Consider the following 19,818-nt stretch of genomic DNA (forward strand, 5'->3'; position numbering starts at 1 on the left):
ACTCAAAGATCTGAAACATTTTCTACATACACAAAAGACCCATTACTCTCAAATATTGTTCACAAATATGTCTTAATCGGTGTTTGTGAGCAATTCTCCTTTGCCGAGATAATCCATCCCACCTCACAGGTGTGGCATATCAAGGTGCTGGTTGGACAGCATGAATATTGCACAGGTGTGCCTCAGACTTCCCAGAATAAAAGTCCACTCTGAAATGTGCAGTTTGATCACACAGCACAATGCCACAGATGTCGAACGTTTGAGGGAGCGTGCAATTGCACCAGAGCTGTTGCCCGTGCAATGAATGTTCATTTCTCTACCATAAGCCATCTCCAAAGGCGTTTCAGAGAATTTGGCAGTACATCCAACCGGCCTCGCAACCACAGACCACGTGTAACCACACCAGCCCAGGACCCCCACATCCAGCATGTTCACCTCCATGATCATCTGAGACCAGCCACCCGGACAGCTGCAGCAACAATCGGTTTGTATAACCAAAGGATTTCTGCATAAACTGTCAGAAACCGTCTCAGGGAAGCTCATCTGCATGCTCATCGTCCTCATCGGGGTCTGGACCTGACTGCAGTTCGTCGTCGTGACCGATTTGAGTAGGCAAATGCTCACATTCTATGGCGTCTGGAACATTGGAGAGGCGTTCTGTTCACAAATGAGTCCCGATTTTCACTATTAAGGGCAGATGGCAGACAGCGTGTGTGGGTGAGCGGTTTGCTGACGTCAACGTTGTGGATCGAGTGGCCCATGGTGGCGGTGGGGTTATGGTATGGGCAGGCGTATGTTATGAACAACGAACACAGGTGCATTTTATTGATGGCATTTTGAATTTGTGCCATTCATCCACGACCATCACCTCATCTTGCAGCATGATAATGCACGGCCCCATATTGCAAGGATCTGTACACAATTCTTGGAAGCTGAAAACATCCCAGTTCTTGCATGGCCAGCATACTCACAAGACATGTCACCCATTGAGCATGTTTGGGATGCTCTGGATCGGCATATACGATAGCGTGTTCCAGTTCCTGTCAATATTCTGCAACTTTGTACAGCTATTGAAGAGGAGTGGACCAACATTCCACAGGCCACAATCAAGAACCTGATCAACTCTATGTGACAGAGATGTGTTGCACCGCGTGAGGCAAATGGTGGCCACACCAGATACTAAGTGGTTTTCTGACCTCCCCCAGTAAGGCAAAACTCTGCACAGAGTGGCTTTTTATTGTGGGCAGTCTAAGGCACACCTGTGCAATTTTCATGCTGTCTAATTACTTGATATGCCACACCTGTGAGGTGAGATGGATTATCTCGGCAAAGGAGAAGTGCTCACTAACACAGATTTAGACAGATTTGTGAACAATATTTGAGAGTAATGGGTCTTTTGTGTATGTAGAAAATGTTTCAGATCAGATCTTTCATGAGTTCAGCTCATGCAAAATGGGAGCAAAACTGAAAGTGTTGCGTTTATATTTTTGATCAGTGTATATATATATAGATTTTTTATTTTTATTCTTTATATATATATATATATATGTATATATACACAGTGAGGAACAGATGTATTTGAACACCCTGCAATTTTTCAAGTTCTCCCACTTAGAAATTATGGAGGGGTCTGAAATTCACATTGTAGGTGCATTCCCACTCTGAGAGACAGAATAAATAAATAAAAAATCAGGAAATCACATTGTATGATTTTTAAAGAATTTATTTGTCTTGCACTGCTAAACATAAGTATTTGAACATCTGAGAAACAGCAAGAATTCTGTCTCTCAAAGACCTGTTACTGTGCCTTTAAATAGTCCCCCTCTACTCCACTTATTAATCTAACTTAGTAGCACCTGTCTGAGCTCTTTAAAGACAACTGTCCACCCCACAGTCAGTCAGATGCCAACTACTACCATGGGCACTACCAGAGCTGTCAAAAGACGCAAGAGACAAAATTGTGGACCTCCACAAGGCTGGAAAGGGCTAAGGGGCAATTGCCAAGCAGCTTGGTGAAAATAGATCAACTGTTGGAGCAATTGTTAGAAAATGGGAAAAAAGAGGCTAAAGACGACTGCCAGTCTCCCTCAGACTGGAGCTCCATGCAAGATCTCACCTCGTGGGGTATCACTGATGATAAGAAAGGTGAAGAATCAGCCCAGAACTACAAGGGAGGAGCTGGTCAATGACATGAAAAGGCTGGGACCACAGTTTCAAAGGTCACTGTCGGTAGAACACTACGCCGTCATGGTTTCAAATCATGCATTGCACAGAAGGTTCCCCTGCTCAAGTCATCACATGTCCAGGCCCGTCTGAAGTTTGCCAATGACCATCTGGATGATCCAAAGGAGGCATGGGAGAAAGTCATGTGGTCAGATGAGACCAAAGTAGAACTTTTTGGTCTAAACTTCACTTGTCGTGTTTGGAGGAAAAAGAAGGATGAGTTGCATCCCAAGAACACCATCTCTACTGTGAAGCTGTAATGACCGGCGTCACGCAAAGGGAGGGAAATGGGAAGGCCCTGTCCAAGGGAGAGGGAAAGGTGGTGACCCCTGACTCACCTTGCGGCTGGCACCTGACTGCCCTGACGTCCCTAGACGGGTTCCTCACCCGTATGCCGATCACGTGCCTAAACCCTGGCTTTCCCTAAGATGAGCCCTAAGATCCCTAGTCCGCACCACTGACACTAAAAGGAAAACACCAAGGAGAAGACAGACAATACAGACAAACATATAATCCCAGGTGGGCGACAACAGCAGACCACCAAGCCCACAGGGATCCAGAGGGTAACGTTCTGGAACAACAACCAGGGAACACAGCTACACAGCTCCAGTGGGTCAGTATAGAAGTCCAGGCAGGAAGCTCTATATCTGGCAACCAGAGAAGTGAGAGAGGGGAATATAAGAAGGTTAGAAGTGCTGGACAAGAAACAGCTGAGGAGAAGAAGCTACGGATCCCTGAGTGAGCCAAAAAGGGTTGCAAGGCAAACCCAAAAAGCTACCATTACGAAACAGCACTGTCTTTATACATAGAACGTGCAGCCACCCGCTGCGACTTCCTGACCCCGGGTATAACTGAGTCAGACGTGGCTCTTGACACACTCGTGACAGAAGCATGGGGGTGGTAACATCATGCTTTGTGAGTGCTTTTTTTTGCGAAGGGGACAGGACGAATGCACTGTATTAAGGAACCTTCTTGCCTCAGTCAGAGCATTGAAGATGGGTTGTGGCTGGGTCTTCCAACATGACAACGACTTGAAGCACACAGCCAGGATAACCAAGGAGTGGCTCCATAAGAAGCATATTAAGGTTCTGGAGTGGCCTAGCCAGTCTCCAGACCTAAATCCAATAGAACATCTTTGGAGGGAGCTTAAACTCCCCGTTGTTCAGCGACCGCCCCGAAACCTGATAGATCTAGAGGAAATCTGTGTGAAGGAGTGGGCCACAATCCCTGTTGCAGTGTGTGCAAACCTGGTCAAGAACTACAGGAAACGTTTGACCTCTGTAATTGAAAACAAAGGCTTGTATACTAAATATTAACACTGATTTTTTCAGGTGTTCAAATACTTATGTTCAGCAGTGCAAGACAAATAAATTCTTCAAAAATCATACAATGTGATTTCCTGAATTTGTTTTTTTTATTCTGTCTCTCAGAGTGGGAGTGCACCTACAATGTGAATTTCAGACCCCTCCATGATTTCTAAGTGGGAGAACTTGTAAAATTGCAGGGTGTTCAAATACTGTTCCTCGCTGTATATTTATTTATAGAGAGAGAGAGAGAGAGAAAGAAATTAGAGATGAGCAAATTTCTGGGTAGATCCGGCACTCATCTAAAAAGGAATTCCTTTATTTTTTTTTAAATCAAGTCATTTTTATTGAATCAATAAATACAGAGTATTACAAAAATCAATACGTTGTTTTTCTTGCTTTATCCACCATGTGGAGTCAGAGTACAACATTAACTGTACAAATATCACCACACAGTTTTATCCAGTATCTGTACATAACGTGTACACATATAAGAACAAATATTGAAACAAAGAATTATAAATATCTAAACCCCCCCAAAACCCTTCCCCCCCCACCTTGCCCTAACACCCCCCTCCCTGACAACTAGACTTGACCTTGACGAGCCTATATAACCACGTGAGTATGAGATAACCAATCACTTTTTCAAGTATCATCATGTCATGCACCTTCCGTTCAAACTCACCCAGTGTAGGCGGACTTCCCTGGATCCATCTCATAGCAATCAGCTTCCTGGCCACATATAGCAACCTCCCCACAGCTACCTTGACCGATTCAGTCCCTCCAATCTCAGACACATATCCCAAAAAATATATCTTTTTGGATTCTCAATGTCATTCTGCTATTAATCATATTCCTTACATCCTCCCAATAATTAGCAATTACTGGACAAGACCACAGCATATGTAACAAATCCGCACCCTCTTCCATACACTTTGGACACCTGTCATCAATTCTTACTCCAACCTTTTTTAGAAACACCTGTGTTTTGTACACTCTATGTATAATAAATAGCTGGGACAGTTTGCCCTGTTCGCTCAAGGACACTTTGGGGACCCCTTCCAATATATCTTCCCATTTATCTTTAGACAAAACCCCCACGTCAGCCTCCCATTTTTTCATTCTTGAGAGCGGAAACCCCTCCAGGAATTTTTCCAGTAAAATAGCATACAGCTGTGATATCAGCCCTCTTATCCCCCCCCCTGTCGGGAGAACAAGCTTATGAACCACCTCCATTTGGGCGATCACACATCCTTTACGCAGTGTAACCTCAAGGGCATGCCTCATTTGGAGATATTTATAGAACCACCCCCTAGGAATATTAAATTCCTGCTGCAGGTTTTGAAATGACTTACATATCTTGTCCTCAATTAATTGGCCAATTCTGGTCACTCCATAAGTTTCCCAGTTCCTAAGTCCTGGTATGTCAAAAATTTCGGGCAACAGATGATTCTTTCCAATGGGGGAAAGTTCACTGATTCCACCTACACCTCTTAGCTGCTTCACCTTTGCCCAAACTTTTTTCATAAGTTCAATAAGAGGGAGTTTTTCCCTCCCAGCATGCATTCCTGAGCCTTCCAGAATGCCCATGAGGTCCCGACTGCCCAACCAATGCTGCAATATCTGCCCTGTCATATCCGGAGCTTGTAAATCAATCCATCCCTTGAAATGCTGACATTGGGAAGCCAGAAAATAAATCCATGCATTAGGGACAGCCAGGCCCCCTTCCGACTTAGGATATTGCAATGTCTCCAGTTTAATCCTAGCCTGCCCATATTTCCAAGTAAGATCCCTAAATATAGAATGAATTTTCTTGAATCTATCCAGGGGGATCCATACGGGAGCATTATTCAGTACATAAAGCAACTGGGGCATCATAACCATTTTTAAAAGGTTAACTCTACCTACCACCGAAAGAAAGAGTCTACACCATGACCTCACTTTAAGCCTGAAAGTAGCCAGCAATGGGGACAGATTAAGGTCTTCAAAATCCGATAGTCTCGGTGTTATATATAGTCCCAGATATTTAAATTTATCCACCCAAGGCACCAGGCTATCCACTTGTCTGCCTGACAGGGCCTGCCCATCTATTGGCATCAAAGAGGATTTTTGCCAATTTATCTGAAGTCCAGAGAAGCCACCAAATCTGTCAATCAATGCCATGGCTGCATCCAGGGACGCACCAGTATCGTCCATAAAAAGCAGAGTATCATCCGCGTACATAGCCACTTTATTGTGCAGCCCACCGTATCTAAACCCCTCTATATTTGTTGATAAGCGGATATGCGCCGCGAGCGGCTCTATTGCGAGAGCAAACAATTAGGGCGACAATGGGCATCCCTGTCTGGTGCCCCTGGCAAGAGCAAAACAATCTGACAACCCTCCATTAGCTCTAATTCTCGCCTTAGGACTAGAGTATAGGACCTTTACCCACTGAATGAACCGTGCTCCAAAACCCATAGTTTCCAAGACCCCCCACAAGTAGCTCCACTCCACACTATCGAACGCCTTGGCGGCGTCAAGAGCAAGCAAGGCCCTGTCCCCACAATTATCCGCCGGAATATTTAAGCTAGCATACAGCCTACGGAGATTAATAGCCGTCGATTTCCCAGGCATAAAACCCGTCTGGTCCGGGTGTACTATAGTCAGAATTACTTTGGACAGCCTGTTCGCCAACACCTTCGCCAGGAGCTTAACATCAGCCGTGAGGAGCGAAATTGGTCTGTAGGAATCCGGTATTTTAGGATCCTTCCCAGGTTTAGGTATAACCACAATTATAGCTTCCTGCATCGAATGTGGTAACGAACCTGCCTCCAATGAGTGCTCAAGCACCTTAAGTAATTCAGGAAGTAATATCCCTTGCAGCTTTTTATACACCTCCTGTCACTACCAGAGTTTTGAGACGTTCTCACAGCTCTGTTTCTCCACCCCTGTGATGATGTCACTACTAGAGCTTGGAGGAGTCCTCCCAGCTGTTCCTCCTGCGTTTGATTTCCCTCCCTTTAAATCACCCCTCCTCCTTTCTAGGCTGTGGATTATAGTTCTCATTTGAGTTGTAGCTCTTGCTTGAGTATCTTCACTTGTTAGCTTTCTTTTCACTGGACCTGTGTTATGCTGCAGCAAGCACTCCGGATATTGCCAGCTGTCTTTGGATCCGTCTTCTTTGCGGCTGCAGCCCCTTCAGCTAAGTGTGCAGACATTGTTGTGTACCTGTTTATTTTCTGACTGGATCTGAGGCGGCCACGGTTCCCTCCATATACTGAGCAGGGCACCGGTGGCCGTGCCCCTTCCACTATTGTAGGGGTTACAGTGGTCATCAGTCTTAGGTACGTGGGCATGCCCTGTTCCACCATTTGGATCCGGGCATGTGCTTTAGCAGCATAGGGAGAGCTTTGAGGGTCTGACAGGGGTCACCCTTTATCCTCCCTAGTTTGGGTCCGGTCAGTAGCTCTATTAACTGTGTATGCTCTTGTTGCTCACATACAGCCGTGACATTATAATCCACCAAAACCGTCCTTTTTGACATGGATCCGCTTCCTGGCCTGGTTGACCGCATGCAGGGTCTTTCTTTGGAAGTAGCGGATCTCCGTCAATCTATGTCTCAGCTTCAAGCATTGGGCTCTGCTCCGGCTCATGGAGTCTGTTGCGAGCCAAAGGTCTCACTTCCGGAAACGTTCTCCGGGGGTAGTGAGAATTTTGTTCGTTTCAGAGAGGCATGCAAACTCCATTTTTGCTTGTGTCCCCACTCCTCTGGTAATGAAGAGCAGAGGGTGAGGATTGTCATCTCCCTGCTCAGGGGTAATGCTCATACTTGGGCTTTTTCGCTGCCATCAGGGGATCCCTCCCTTCGATCCGTGGAAAGATTTTTTGTGGCCCTGGGGCAGATATATGATGACCCGGATCGTGTTGCTCTGGCCGAATCTAACTTACGTGTTTTATGCCAGAACAAACTGTCTGCGGAGCTTTATTGTTCTGAATTTCGGAGATGGGCAGCTGATTCAGGTTGGAATGATGCTGCACTCCGGAGTCAGTTCTGTCATGGTCTCTCAGAGAGATTGAAAGATGCGTTTGCTTTCCATGAGAGACCAACGTCCTTAGAGTCTGCCATGTCATTGGCGGTACGCCTTGACAGGCGTCTAAGAGAAAGAAACGAGACCTCTCTGTCCAGCCATTGTCAGTCTAGGGGCAGTGGTGCGGACTCATTCAGTGTACAGAGGCCTCATCCTGTCTCGGTCCCCTCTGAGGAGGAGCCCATGCAGCTAGGTCGGCTTGCCCCTGATAAAAGAGGATTTAGTCCTCAGAGTATGGTGTGTTTTTGTTGTGGGGGCATAGCTCATTTGGCAAATGTTTGTCCGTCTAGGAGATTCTTGAACTGTACTAAGAGCAATAATAAGAGAAATACCTCAAAAGGTAAATCATCAAATTCTGCTTCATCTGCTACTTTGGGCAAAGTTGATGTAGGAATTGATGCTTTTCCTCTGACCTGCAGTTCCTGTTTTCTCCTGTCCGCCAGGGTGGCGCTAGAGAGCAAAGTCATTTCTTGGGAGATTTTTGTCGATAGTGGAGCGGCCGTCAATCTTATTGACACTCAATTTGTAGCCATGCATGGTTTTCAGGTTTGCACATTAGAAAAGGATATACCTGTTTTTGCTATTGACTCTGCTCCACTCTCACAGAGATCCCTGAAGGGCATTGTTCACAATATCCGGCTAGCTGTAGGTGACACTCATGTGGAGGATATATCTTGTTTTGTCCTTAACGGATTGCCTTCTCCTCTAGTTTTGGGGTTACCCTGGCTCACTAGACATAACCCCACTATTGATTGGCAAGGAAGGCAAATAAATGAGTGGAGTGACTTTTGTAGAGAAAATTGTCTCACAGCGACTTTTGCAGAGGTGTCTACTAAAACTGTGCCATCATTTCTCTCTGATTTCTCGGACGTGTTTTCCGAGAGCGGTGTTCAGGAGCTACCTCCTCACCGGGAGTTTGACTGTCCCATTAACCTCATTCCCGGCGCCAAGCTGCCAAAAGCACGCCTCTACAATCTCTCACAACCGGAAAGAATCGCAATGCGAACCTATATCTCCGACAGTCTCGATAAGGGGCATATTCGTCCCTCAAAATCACCTGTTGCCGTGGGTTTTTTTTTTGGTAAATAAAAAGATGGCTCTCTGAGACCTTGCCTAGATTTTAGGGAGCTGAACCGTATCACGATTCGCGATCCCTATCCCCTTCCTCTGATCCCGGACCTCTTCAACCAAATTGTTGGGGCCAAGGTGTTTTCCAAATTGGATTTGAGAGGCGCGTACAACCTGGTCAGGGTCAGAGAGGGGGATGAATGGAAAACGGCCTTTAATACTCCTAACGGGCATTTCGAGAATCTCGTTATGCCTTTCGGCCTGATGAATGCTCCGGCCGTCTTTCAGCATTTTGTTAATAGTATTTTCTACCATTTAATGGGGAAATTTGTATTGGTGTATCTTGATGATATTTTGATTTTTTCCCCTGATGTTCAGACCCATCAGGATCATCTTTTTCAGGTTCTGCGGGAAAATAAATTGTACGCCAAGCTGGAGAAATGTCTTTTTATGGTATCGGAGATTCAATTTCTGGGTTTTCTCCTCTCTGCTTCTGGTTTTCGCATGGATCCGGAGAAGGTCCGTGCTGTACTTGAGTGGGAGCTTCCTGAGAATCAGAAGGCATTGATGCGCTTTCTGGGTTTTGCGAACTATTACAAAAAGTTCATTTTGAATTATTCCTCTGTTGTCAAACCCCTTACTGACATGACAAAAAAGGGGGCGGATTTTTCCTCTTGGTCGGAGGAGGCGCTTGCAGCTTTTTCTAAGATTAAAGAGAGTTTTGTGTCTGCTCCCGTCTTGGTGCATCCCGATGTTTCCTTACCTTTTATTGTTGAGGTGGATGCTTCCGAGGTGGGTGTGGGTGCGGTTTTGTCCCAGGGCCCTTCTCCTGCCAAATGGCGACCCTGTGCCTTTTTCTCTAAAAAACTCTCCCCGGCAGAGAGAAACTATGATGTGGGAGATAGGGAGTTGTTGGCCATCAAGTTGGCTTTCGAGGAATGGCGCCATTGGTTGGAGGGGGCCAGGCACCCTATCACCGTTTTTACCGACCATAAGAATCTGGCATACTTGGAGTCGGCCAGGCGTATGAATCCGAGACAGGCCAGATGGTCTCTGTTTTTCTCCAGATTCAATTTTGTCGTTACATTCCGCCCTGGGATCAAAAATGTGAAGGCTGATGCTCTCTCTCGCTGTTTTCCGGGAGGAGGAAACTCCGAGGACCCGGGTCCCATTTTGGCGGAGGGGGTAGTTGTTTCTGCTCTATATTCCGATTTGGAGGCCGAGGTCCAGGCTGCCCAGACTGAGGCACCTGCCCGTTGTCCTTCTGGGAAGTTGTTTGTGCCTCCTGAGCTACGTCACAAACTCTTCAAGGAGCATCATGATACTGTTCTTGCTGGTCACCCCGGGAGTAGAGCCACGGTAGATCTCATTGCTCGGAGATTTTGGTGGCCGGCTCTTCGTAAGTCGGTGGAGGGTTTTGTGGCTGCTTGTGAGACGTGCGCTCGCGCTAAGGTCCCTCGTTCACGGCCTTCAGGTTCCCTTCTCCCGTTACCCATACCTTCCCGTCCTTGGACACACCTGTCCATGGACTTTATCACGGATCTTCCTCGTTCCTCAGGGAAGTCGGTGATCCTGGTGGTGGTGGACCGTTTTAGCAAGATGGCTCATTTCGTACCTTTCCCTGGTTTACCCAATGCTAAAACGTTGGCGCAAGCTTTTGTCGACCATATTGTTAAATTGCACGGCATTCCCTCTGATATTGTTTCCGATAGAGGCACACAGTTTGTGTCCAGGTTCTGGAAGGCTTTCTGTTCTCGCCTGGGGGTTCGGCTGTCCTTCTCTTCTGCTTTTCACACGCAGTCGAATGGTCAGACTGAGCGCCTCAATCAGAATCTGGAGACATATTTGCGCTGTTTTGTGGCAGAGAACCAGGAGGATTGGTGTTCATTTCTCCCTCTTGCTGAGTTTGCTCTGAACAACCGTCGTCAGGAATCTTCTGATAAGTCACCATTCTTTGGTGCATATGGGTTCCATCCGCAGTTTGGGACATTCTCGGGAGGGGCTCTTTCTGGTTTACCTGAGGAGGAGAGATTTTCCTCGTCTTTGTCTACCATTTGGCAAAAGATTCAGAGTAATCTTAGAAAGATGAGTGAGAAGTATAAGCGTGTGGCTGATGAGAAACGTGTGCCTGGTCCGGACCTGAATGTGGGTGATCTGGTGTGGTTGTCTACAAGAAATATTAAACTGAAGGTTCCCTCCTGGAAATTGGGTCCCAAGTTTATTGGGCCTTATAAAATCTTGTCAGTCATCAATCCTGTTGCCTTCCGTCTTGATCTTCCACGGGTTTGGAAGATACATAATGTATTTCACAGATCTCTCTTAAAACCATATGTCCAGCCCACGGTACCCTCCTCTTTGCCTCCTCCTCCGATTTTGGTTGATGGCAATCTGGAGTTTGAGGTTTCCAGAATTGTGGACTCTCGCATTGTCCGCGGTTCTCTTCAGTACCTCGTTCATTGGAAGGGTTATGGTCCTAAGGAGAGGATGTGGGTTCCGGTGTCGGACATTAAAGCCACTTGCCTCATCAGGGCATTTCATAGGGCTCATCCTGAGAAGGTGGGTCCTGGGTGTCCGGAGTCCACCCGTAGAGGGGGGGGTACTGTCACTACCAGAGTTTTGAGACGTTCTCACAGCTCTGTTTCTCCACCCCTGTGATGATGTCACTACTAGAGCTTGGAGGAGTCCTCCCAGCTGTTCCTCCTGCGTTTGATTTCCCTCCCTTTAAATCACCCCTCCTCCTTTCTAGGCTGTGGATTATAGTTCTCATTTGAGTTGTAGCTCTTGCTTTAGTATCTTCACTTGTTAGCTTTCTTTTCACTGGACCTGTGTTCTGCTGCAGCAAGCACTCCGGATATTGCCAGCTGTCTTTGGATCCGTCTTCTCTGCGGCTGCAGCCCCTTCAGCTAAGTGTGCAGACATTGTTGTGTACCTGTTTATTTTCTGACTGGATCTGAGGCGGCCACAGTTCCCTCCATATACTGAGCAGGGCACCGGTGGCCGTGCCCCTTCCACTATTGTAGGGGTTACAGTGGTCATCAGTCTTAGGTACGTGGGCATGCCCCGTTCCACCATTTGGATCCGGGCATGTGCTTTAGCAGCATAGGGAGAGCTTTGAGGGTCTGACAGGGGTCACCCTTTATCCTCCCTAGTTTGGGTCCGGTCAGTAGCTCTATTAACTGTGTATGCCGTGACACCTCCACTGGGAGGCCATCAGCTCCAGGCGCCTTACCATTCGCCATACCCCCAAGCGCAGCCTCCAGTTCCTCCAGTGAAATCGGCTCTTCCAGCCTTACTCTATCCTCCTCTGACAGCCTCGATAATTGTGCCTCCCCTAGAAATTCATTAAGAGCCTCCTCCGAACTAGAGCCGGTGGAAGCATATAGAGATACATCAAAGCTTTTTAGAATATCTAATATTCCTTTCGTGTCCTGGCTACTATTCCCCCTGTCATCTCTCAGTTCCTGAATACAAGAGGAGCCTCTCTGAGCCTGTGATACCACAGATAACAGATGACCCACCTTCTCACCTTCTTCAAAGGATCTCTGACGATAAAAACTTCTCTTTCTCTCTGCGGCCTGCACTAAATGACACCTCAGCTGCTCCTGAGCTACTGCCAGCGCCTCACTATTAATCAGGGTGGGGAATCTACCAAACTCTCTCTCCGCCTCAGCCACCAGTACATGCGCCTTAACATCCGCCTCCCTAGACCTAGATTTATGCTTGTTAATTTCTTTCATCAAGACTCCCCTCAGGAATGCTTTCATGGCATCCCAAACACCCGGTACCGAGGCCGTCCCTGTATTGATAGCAAAAAATTCCTTAATTTCAAGAGAGATCCCGGACAGATCACCCAACACATTTAGCCAATGTGAGTTACATTTCCACAGCCTCGGTCCCTGTCTGAGCACCCCCAGGCACAAGTCTATCTGCACCAAAGAATGGTCAGACAACGACCGAGGATGATAGACAACATCCCTAACCAGAGGCAGCATTATATCATTAACAATGGCCAAATCAATACGCGATAACGAATGATGTGCGGCTGATCTGCACGAGAATTCACGCTTATCAGGGTTACGCAATCTCCATACATCATGCACACCTATTTCACCCATAATATTCCTGAGAGCCACACTCCCCGGTAAACCCCCTGCTCCTTCCACCCGGCATCTATCTAGGGAGTCATTCAGCGTGCAATTAAAGTCCCCAACCAATAGCCACGGCAGCCCAGGGAAGTCCGCCACAAAGTCCATAATCTCTCTTATTAATGGGGATGCAAATGGTGGGGGCACGTACACAGACACCAGCACCATCTGTATTCCATCCACCTTACACACAACACACACATACCTACCATCAGCGTCCACACATTCCTTCAAATGTTCATACCTAATGCTACTATGCACAATCATACTAACCCCTCTGGAGTGAGAAGAATGAGTTGAATGTAACGCATATGTCACCCAATTTTTACTCATCCAGTGTAGATTTTCTCCAATCAGATGCGTTTCCTGAAGACAACATATAGCCGGCTGAAACCGCCCCAAGTACTGAAAAACACAATGTCTCTTTCGTGCATCTGCCATTCCTCTCACATTCCAACTTAAAACTCTAATCACCTGTGACATGGTAGAACTTCAGACCATACTTGGACCTCACATCCCACTCCAACTTCCTCAGCTCATATTTCAAGACCAAATCTCTTCCGCCCAACTCACTACCCAACCTCCCGCCCCCCTCCCCCCCTTTCCCAATCAGATTTCTATAACTGGGGAACATTTTCCCTTTGATATCAACCTCACACATTAAAACAGGGCCATCTGAGAGCAACTTACCCCCCAACATATAATAATCATAACAGATTATAACAACATCCCTCAGGTAGAGAATCCTCCCCACATCTGAGAAATACATTTTTACTCTCAGCAACCTACTCCCTCCACAGGATCAACCTTGTGATAGCATTACATAATACACTTCTTAACTGGTGCAACCTTTATAGCAACCTTAGAGTGCAAATGCAAATATAAAGTGAACATAAGAAACTATATCTTAGACTCCTTCAAGTGTTCAGGGCCCCACTTCTCAATTGTCGCTCGTGGACGTCCAGCCACTGCGCCGCCTCCTCCGGATCTTCAAAAAATCTGGTGGATCCCAATGCCACCACACGCAGTTTAGCAGGAAACAACATAGCATATTGAACTTGTAGACTTCTCAGCCTTTTCTTTATGTCCATAAATCTGCTTCTCCTCCGCTGCACTTCATTGGAATAATCCGGAAATATGGACACTTTCACCCCATTCAGGACCATCTCCTCATTGTCCCTTGATTGCCGCAGGATAGTGTCCCGGTCTTTAAAATGCAGGATCTTCGCCAGTATAGGACGAGGCGGTCTGCCTGGCGGAAGCGGCCGCATGGGGACTCTGTGCGCCCGCTCCACCGCATATAGGGAAGATAGACCTTTCTCATGAAATAGCTGATGCAACCATTTCTCCACAAACTCTATAGCATTATCCCCCTCCGTCTTTTCTGGCATTCCCACAATCCGCAGGTTGTTCCTTCTGGACCTGTTCTCCAGATCGTCTGTTTTAGCATATAAAGCAGCTATGTCCTTAGCAGTTGTTTTTTCCGCCATTTGCAGAGGCCGAACATCATCCTCTATAGTAGACACCCTCTTCTCCAATTCAGAGGTGCGCTCAGATATCTTGTGTAGGTCGTGCCTAATTATAGACACATCTGACCTCAGGCTACCAACTTGTACAGAGAGCACCTTCAGGGTACTGTTAAAGCTGGCCACAGCAGCCATAATATCTTTTAACGTGGGCTCTTCATTAGCCGCATCTTTGGGGCCTACCGCGCTTTTAGCTGGACGTGCAGGGGTCAATGGCGGCCACTCCACTGCATCCAGGGCCTCCCCATCAAGGGATCCGTCCTCTTGTTCAGAAGAATTATGCGCGTCTGTCTCCTTCTCCTCTGCCCAGTCTCCCACACCGCTATCAGCGCGGGCAAACTTGCTTAACTTTGCGGCCGCACTCTGGCTCAGTTTGGACTGTAAGGCCGGCCCCTCTTCCTCCTCGGCGCCATGCTGGCTCACCTCCGGCCTGTCGTATCGCGGCCCCTTGCTGGATTTTCGCGGCATGTCGGAGCTCTCAAAATCACCCCCGCACTCTCCGGTCTCCTCTCACCCACCAGGTTAGAAAAAATAATCGAAACAGACGTTGCTACCACTCTAATGATCAGGATGCCGGCAGGAGCTGTGAGCGGTGCGTCTTACTCCATGCGCTCTCAGGCCACGCCCCCAGGAATTCCTTTATTGACTAAGAACATAGTAGAGGAAGGGCTTGTATGCCTGAAACGCATAAGCTACAGTGGTTTTAACATTTTTCTACTATGTTCTGAGTCAATAAAGGAATTCCTTTTTATCTGAGTGCCGGATCTACCAAAATTTTTCCTGCATTTTTCCGGGTTGCCAGTCCGGTGCTGGTTTGAAAATTGTAGAATATTTTTCGTGGGACAACCCCTTTAAGACTAGGGCCACATAACTGTTGTGGAAAACCACTCAGGAAACGCAGTCTTCAGGAAGAATAAAGTTTATTGCGGCTAGCCAGTAGCATTAACAGCTTCAATCGCACAAAGGAAAATGCTCAAAGGGGGAGAGGCCTACACTAATCTTATACACGTAACCATACTAAACTTTACATACTTGTCTTATCCTTATTGGATAGGTTAAACTCTCTCTGCAACCCCATTGGACATCTATATGCATGGACAATGCGTGCTTGCTTCATGTTCTTCTTGGCCAACATCTGTTATTCATTATCAATGCTTGCCTAGTCCTTTCTAATCTATAGCCCCTCACCCAAGTGAGTTATACCCCCCACCTTAGGAATGTGTACACACACATAAGATTTGGGAATGTATTGTCTGGTATAATCAGGCGGCATTATACTATATATTTTTCATTTTCTTCTTCACAGCGACATGTGTTACGCAACATCTTGTCACTGAAAAGTTGCATAACATTTTTATAATGATAGTAAATGGTGTTGCACTGAACATGCTGCGACTGCGACACGACGGTTGCAAAAAATCTATCCAAGTTGGAGTGTTGTGCGACTTTTGCATGCCACTGTATATGTGCTCTAGAGTTGTTCAGTGGATAAAATGTCTGGTGGTAAACTACATAACTATAATATCTACAATATTATACAATATATATGGACCCCTCTGAGTAAGACTGGCTTGTTGTAGCAGGTATATTCACATACAATGCATTTGGAAAGTCTTTTCAGACCCTTTCACTTTTTTTTACTTTGGGCCCCCACTGTTTGTTTTTCCTTATTTTGTGGATAGGGGATAACTTTTAGTCACAGAGCAATATCATTAAGGAAAGTTTCTGATATTTACTTTGCAGATGTAGAATGCACTTGGAATCCATGTTATTTTTATTTAAAAAAAAGGTTTGCAACTTAACAAATAAATGTTTTATTTGTCATTTTCTTTTTCAGATCATGGGTTATAGGTGCAATAGCTCTCCTTTGCCTGCTGGGGTTGACTTGGGCTTTTGGACTTATGTATATAAATGAGAGTACAGTCATCATGGCATACTTGTTCACTGTTTTCAACTGTCTTCAGGGAATGTTCATATTCATTTTCCACTGCGTACTTCAAAAGAAGGTAAATTTAGCAATTCATTCTTATCCAATATTGCTTGTTGTATTTCTTTATTACCATGCAATAGTTAAAGAGGTTGTCCGGTCCCAAAATGAAAATTTTATGTGCTCCTAACACCCCTGACAATGCATATTTATGCTCCCAATACTTGTATTTCATGTCTGTGCTTTTCTCACCCCTGTCTGGGCATCAGCGCTGCTTAGAAGGAATATTTACATCCAGCACTTGGAAATTACATTGCTAATAGTCTATAGCAATTTCCCTCTGCTTTAAACAGCTTGAATCAGCAAGCACATCTAAACACATCTGTATCTAATTCTATCATTTACGATACTGTTTGTTAAGCCTGTAACATAGCAAGTCATATACTCTATAAGTCATGGGTGATACTCTCTGCTGAGGTGTGTACCTAAGGATACATTCACATCTGTGTTCAGAAATCTGTCAGGCTGTTCCATCATCTGAACAGCCTGCTAGAGTTCACGGGATATTGACGTGAACCTCCGTATCCCATTGACTGTAATGATATCTCACAGGGATCATGCCGTTTTCCATCAGAAATGTCTGCTGTCAGCCGGACAAAAAATCATACATGCAGGATTTTTCGTCCATCGGAAAGCTAGCATTTATGATGGAAACTGGTCATATCCCTGTCAAATCCTATTATAGGCAATGGGATAAGGAGGATTATCCCACTATACGGGATACGGTGAACTCCAACAGGCTATTTCCTTTGCCAGAACAGTCTTTTCGATTTCTGAACACAGATGGGAAACTAGCGTATGGGCCCATTCAAATAGCGTTTTTTGCAGGCAGAATTTTGTGGCTGGTTTCCATGCCGAAATTTCCCCAGCGACTGAGTAGTTTCTGCCACTCATTTATTTAAATGGGAGGTGCAGCAAGCCTCTGAAGAGCCAATACAGAGGATGGGATTGATTGGGACCCTGATGAGATTTTTTTACTGTGTACTGCCTCCGGCTGTTGCCCCCTGGGGATCGGTGCAGTGTAAAGGTGGTTTGAAAAATCAGGACAGGAGTGAATGAATAAAAGTCTCTCTTTACTCAGTTCAAAAAATAACTTGCAGTATATCCAACAGTACTTGGTACAGAGTGCAATTTCTGTCCCCAGAGGATGAGGTATGATGGCTGGATAAGTGGCAATTTAGGGCACCTCAGATGTGCAATCTTGCTGATAACTCTCTCTCTCTTGAACTTCTGGCTAAAAGCTATAAGCTAGCATTTGTCAATATAGGCGTGCACTGTGTAATGCAGGCTTGGAGTTGGTTTGGCCTGGTTTGCTGGTCACTCTGCTGTCTATAAAAATCTTGCTCTTGCAGTCTCTCTGAAGTAATAGTCTTACAGGAGAATAGGATTCTCTTGATGGTCCCTAAGACCTTTGGAGTAGGAGCAATTTTATGTGCTTCCACACTCCACACTGTCCTGGCATGAAGGAGGACCAGCCCACTCCTACCAAGAAAAGAGGAACATGGTGGTTAACCCTGTGTAACTACCTCTGCATGTTGTTGTACTTACATGTCATAATATGGCATAACAAAACATTACATATAACAGGTCTGGGATATTGCTCAGGCAGCACTGAAGATTGTAGAGCCGCGGTTTGAAGCCATGGCCATGCATAATAGACTGTCATGTGTATTGTGTTTTTTCTGTTATTTTAGCCAATTAAATACTATAGGTTGCATGTGAAAAGGTGTACAAATATTTATGTTACAAAAAATATATATATTCCACAAAAGAACCACTGCCACAAGCCATGTGAACTCAGTCTCCTATTGTTCTCAATGGCCACGTGCCATTTATGCAACAGGCGTTTTATAGCTGCAACTGTGCCAAAAACAGACATGTACATTCTTGGCATGGTCATGGCTATAAACCACCAGCCGCATGAACAGATGAACAACCTCACAGTGAGAATAATGGTAGGAGGAGTACACACAGTCACTGGTGGCTTTTTTGGAAAATCTATATATTTCAGTATTGTGAAATGCTACTAATTAAACCCCATAACAGTGATATCCACAGTACCCTAATAACAGTAACTAACATCCACTGTGTCCCTACAACAGTGACATCCAAAGTGCCCTAATAAAAGTGGGATCCACAGTGCCTGCATAAAAGAGACCCCATAACAGTGACATTCGCAAGGGGTCTGTAGTGTAATTTGCTGTGGGCCTGTAGATACACACAGACCCAAATATATATATATATATATATATATATACAAATATACATATGCATAGCCAATTACACTAAAGATCGCAGAGGACCGGCTTCTTGCAGAAGTCTTCTTGCAACAATGAACAGAGCTGTCACCTGAGACACGCTGTTGAGGGCAGCAGCCCTGGCACTCGCTCAGTACTAGGATAGGTAGGTAGGTAGTTGGGGTGCCCTTGATGATGCTTGTGCTCTGAGCTTCCAGCTACTTTCACCCTGCTGCACACGATCATATCTGCACAAATTTGCTCAGCATTCCTGACAAACACTCTAGAACAGTGGTGGCGAACCTATGGCACGGGTGCCAGAGGCAGCACTCAGAGCCCTCTCTGCAGGCACCCGCACCCTGGAAAAAGTCTATGGTGTACCAATATGCCTTAGACTTTTCCTGCCATTCGTCAGCACAGGGCGCGCTATGAACAGCACAGGCAGCGTATTGAATGTAGACAGGCTATTATAGCTAAATGATAAAGTACATGGAAGATATACCATATTGATATTTAGGGTAAATTGCTGTGTTGGCACTTTGCGATAAATAAGTGGGTTTTGGGTTGCAGTTTAAGCACTGTAAACGGTTCGCCATCACTGCTCTAGAACATCCTGATATAAGATTCTAGAAGTCCTGATTTAGTGACACATCAGCCTGAGGCACACAGAAAGCTCTACATAATATTCTTTAGGTACCCCACACCTATACAGTGTGGCTTACATTAAACTGTGGGGTCAGATTACTAGTAGATGTTTAGCTCTGTGTAGAAACATAGAATGTGTCGGCAGATAAGAACCATTTGGCCCATCTAGTCTGCCCAATATACTGAATACTATGAATAGCCCCTGGCCCTATCTTATATAAAGGATTGCCTTATGCCTATCCCATGCATGCTTAAACTCCTTCACTGTATTTGCAGCTACCACTTCTGCAGGAAGGCTATTCCATGCATCCACTACTCTCTCAGTAAAGTAATACTTCCTGATATCTCTTTTAAACATTTGCCCTCTAATTTAAAACTATGTCCTCTTGTAGCCTTTTTTCTTCTTTTAAATATTCTCTCCTCTTTTACCTTGTTGATTCCCTTTATGTATTTAAAAGTTTCTATTATATCCCCTCTGTCTCGTCTTTGTTCCAAGCTATAAATGTTAAGGCCCTTTAATCTTTCCTGGTAAGTTTTATCCTGCAATCCATGTACCAGTTTAGTAGCTCTTCTCTGAACTCTCTCCAAAGTATCAATATCCTTCTGGAGATAT

General features: G+C 45.6%; 1 protein-coding gene across 2 annotated transcripts in view; it reads left to right on the forward strand.

Moving 5' to 3' along the window:
• ADGRL3 (adhesion G protein-coupled receptor L3) overlaps positions 1-19,818 on the forward strand; it is a 1,148,457-nt gene that overhangs the window by 735,514 nt on the left and 393,125 nt on the right. For both annotated transcript variants that reach the window (XM_040417792.1, XM_040417793.1), the window contains exon 19: positions 16,174-16,342. In XM_040417792.1, the coding sequence (XP_040273726.1) occupies positions 16,174-16,342 (169 nt within the window). The remainder of the gene's footprint in view (positions 1-16,173; positions 16,343-19,818) is intronic.

This window comes from Bufo bufo, chromosome 2, assembly GCF_905171765.1.
Source record: "Bufo bufo chromosome 2, aBufBuf1.1, whole genome shotgun sequence".
NCBI lineage: Eukaryota > Metazoa > Chordata > Amphibia > Anura > Bufonidae > Bufo > Bufo bufo.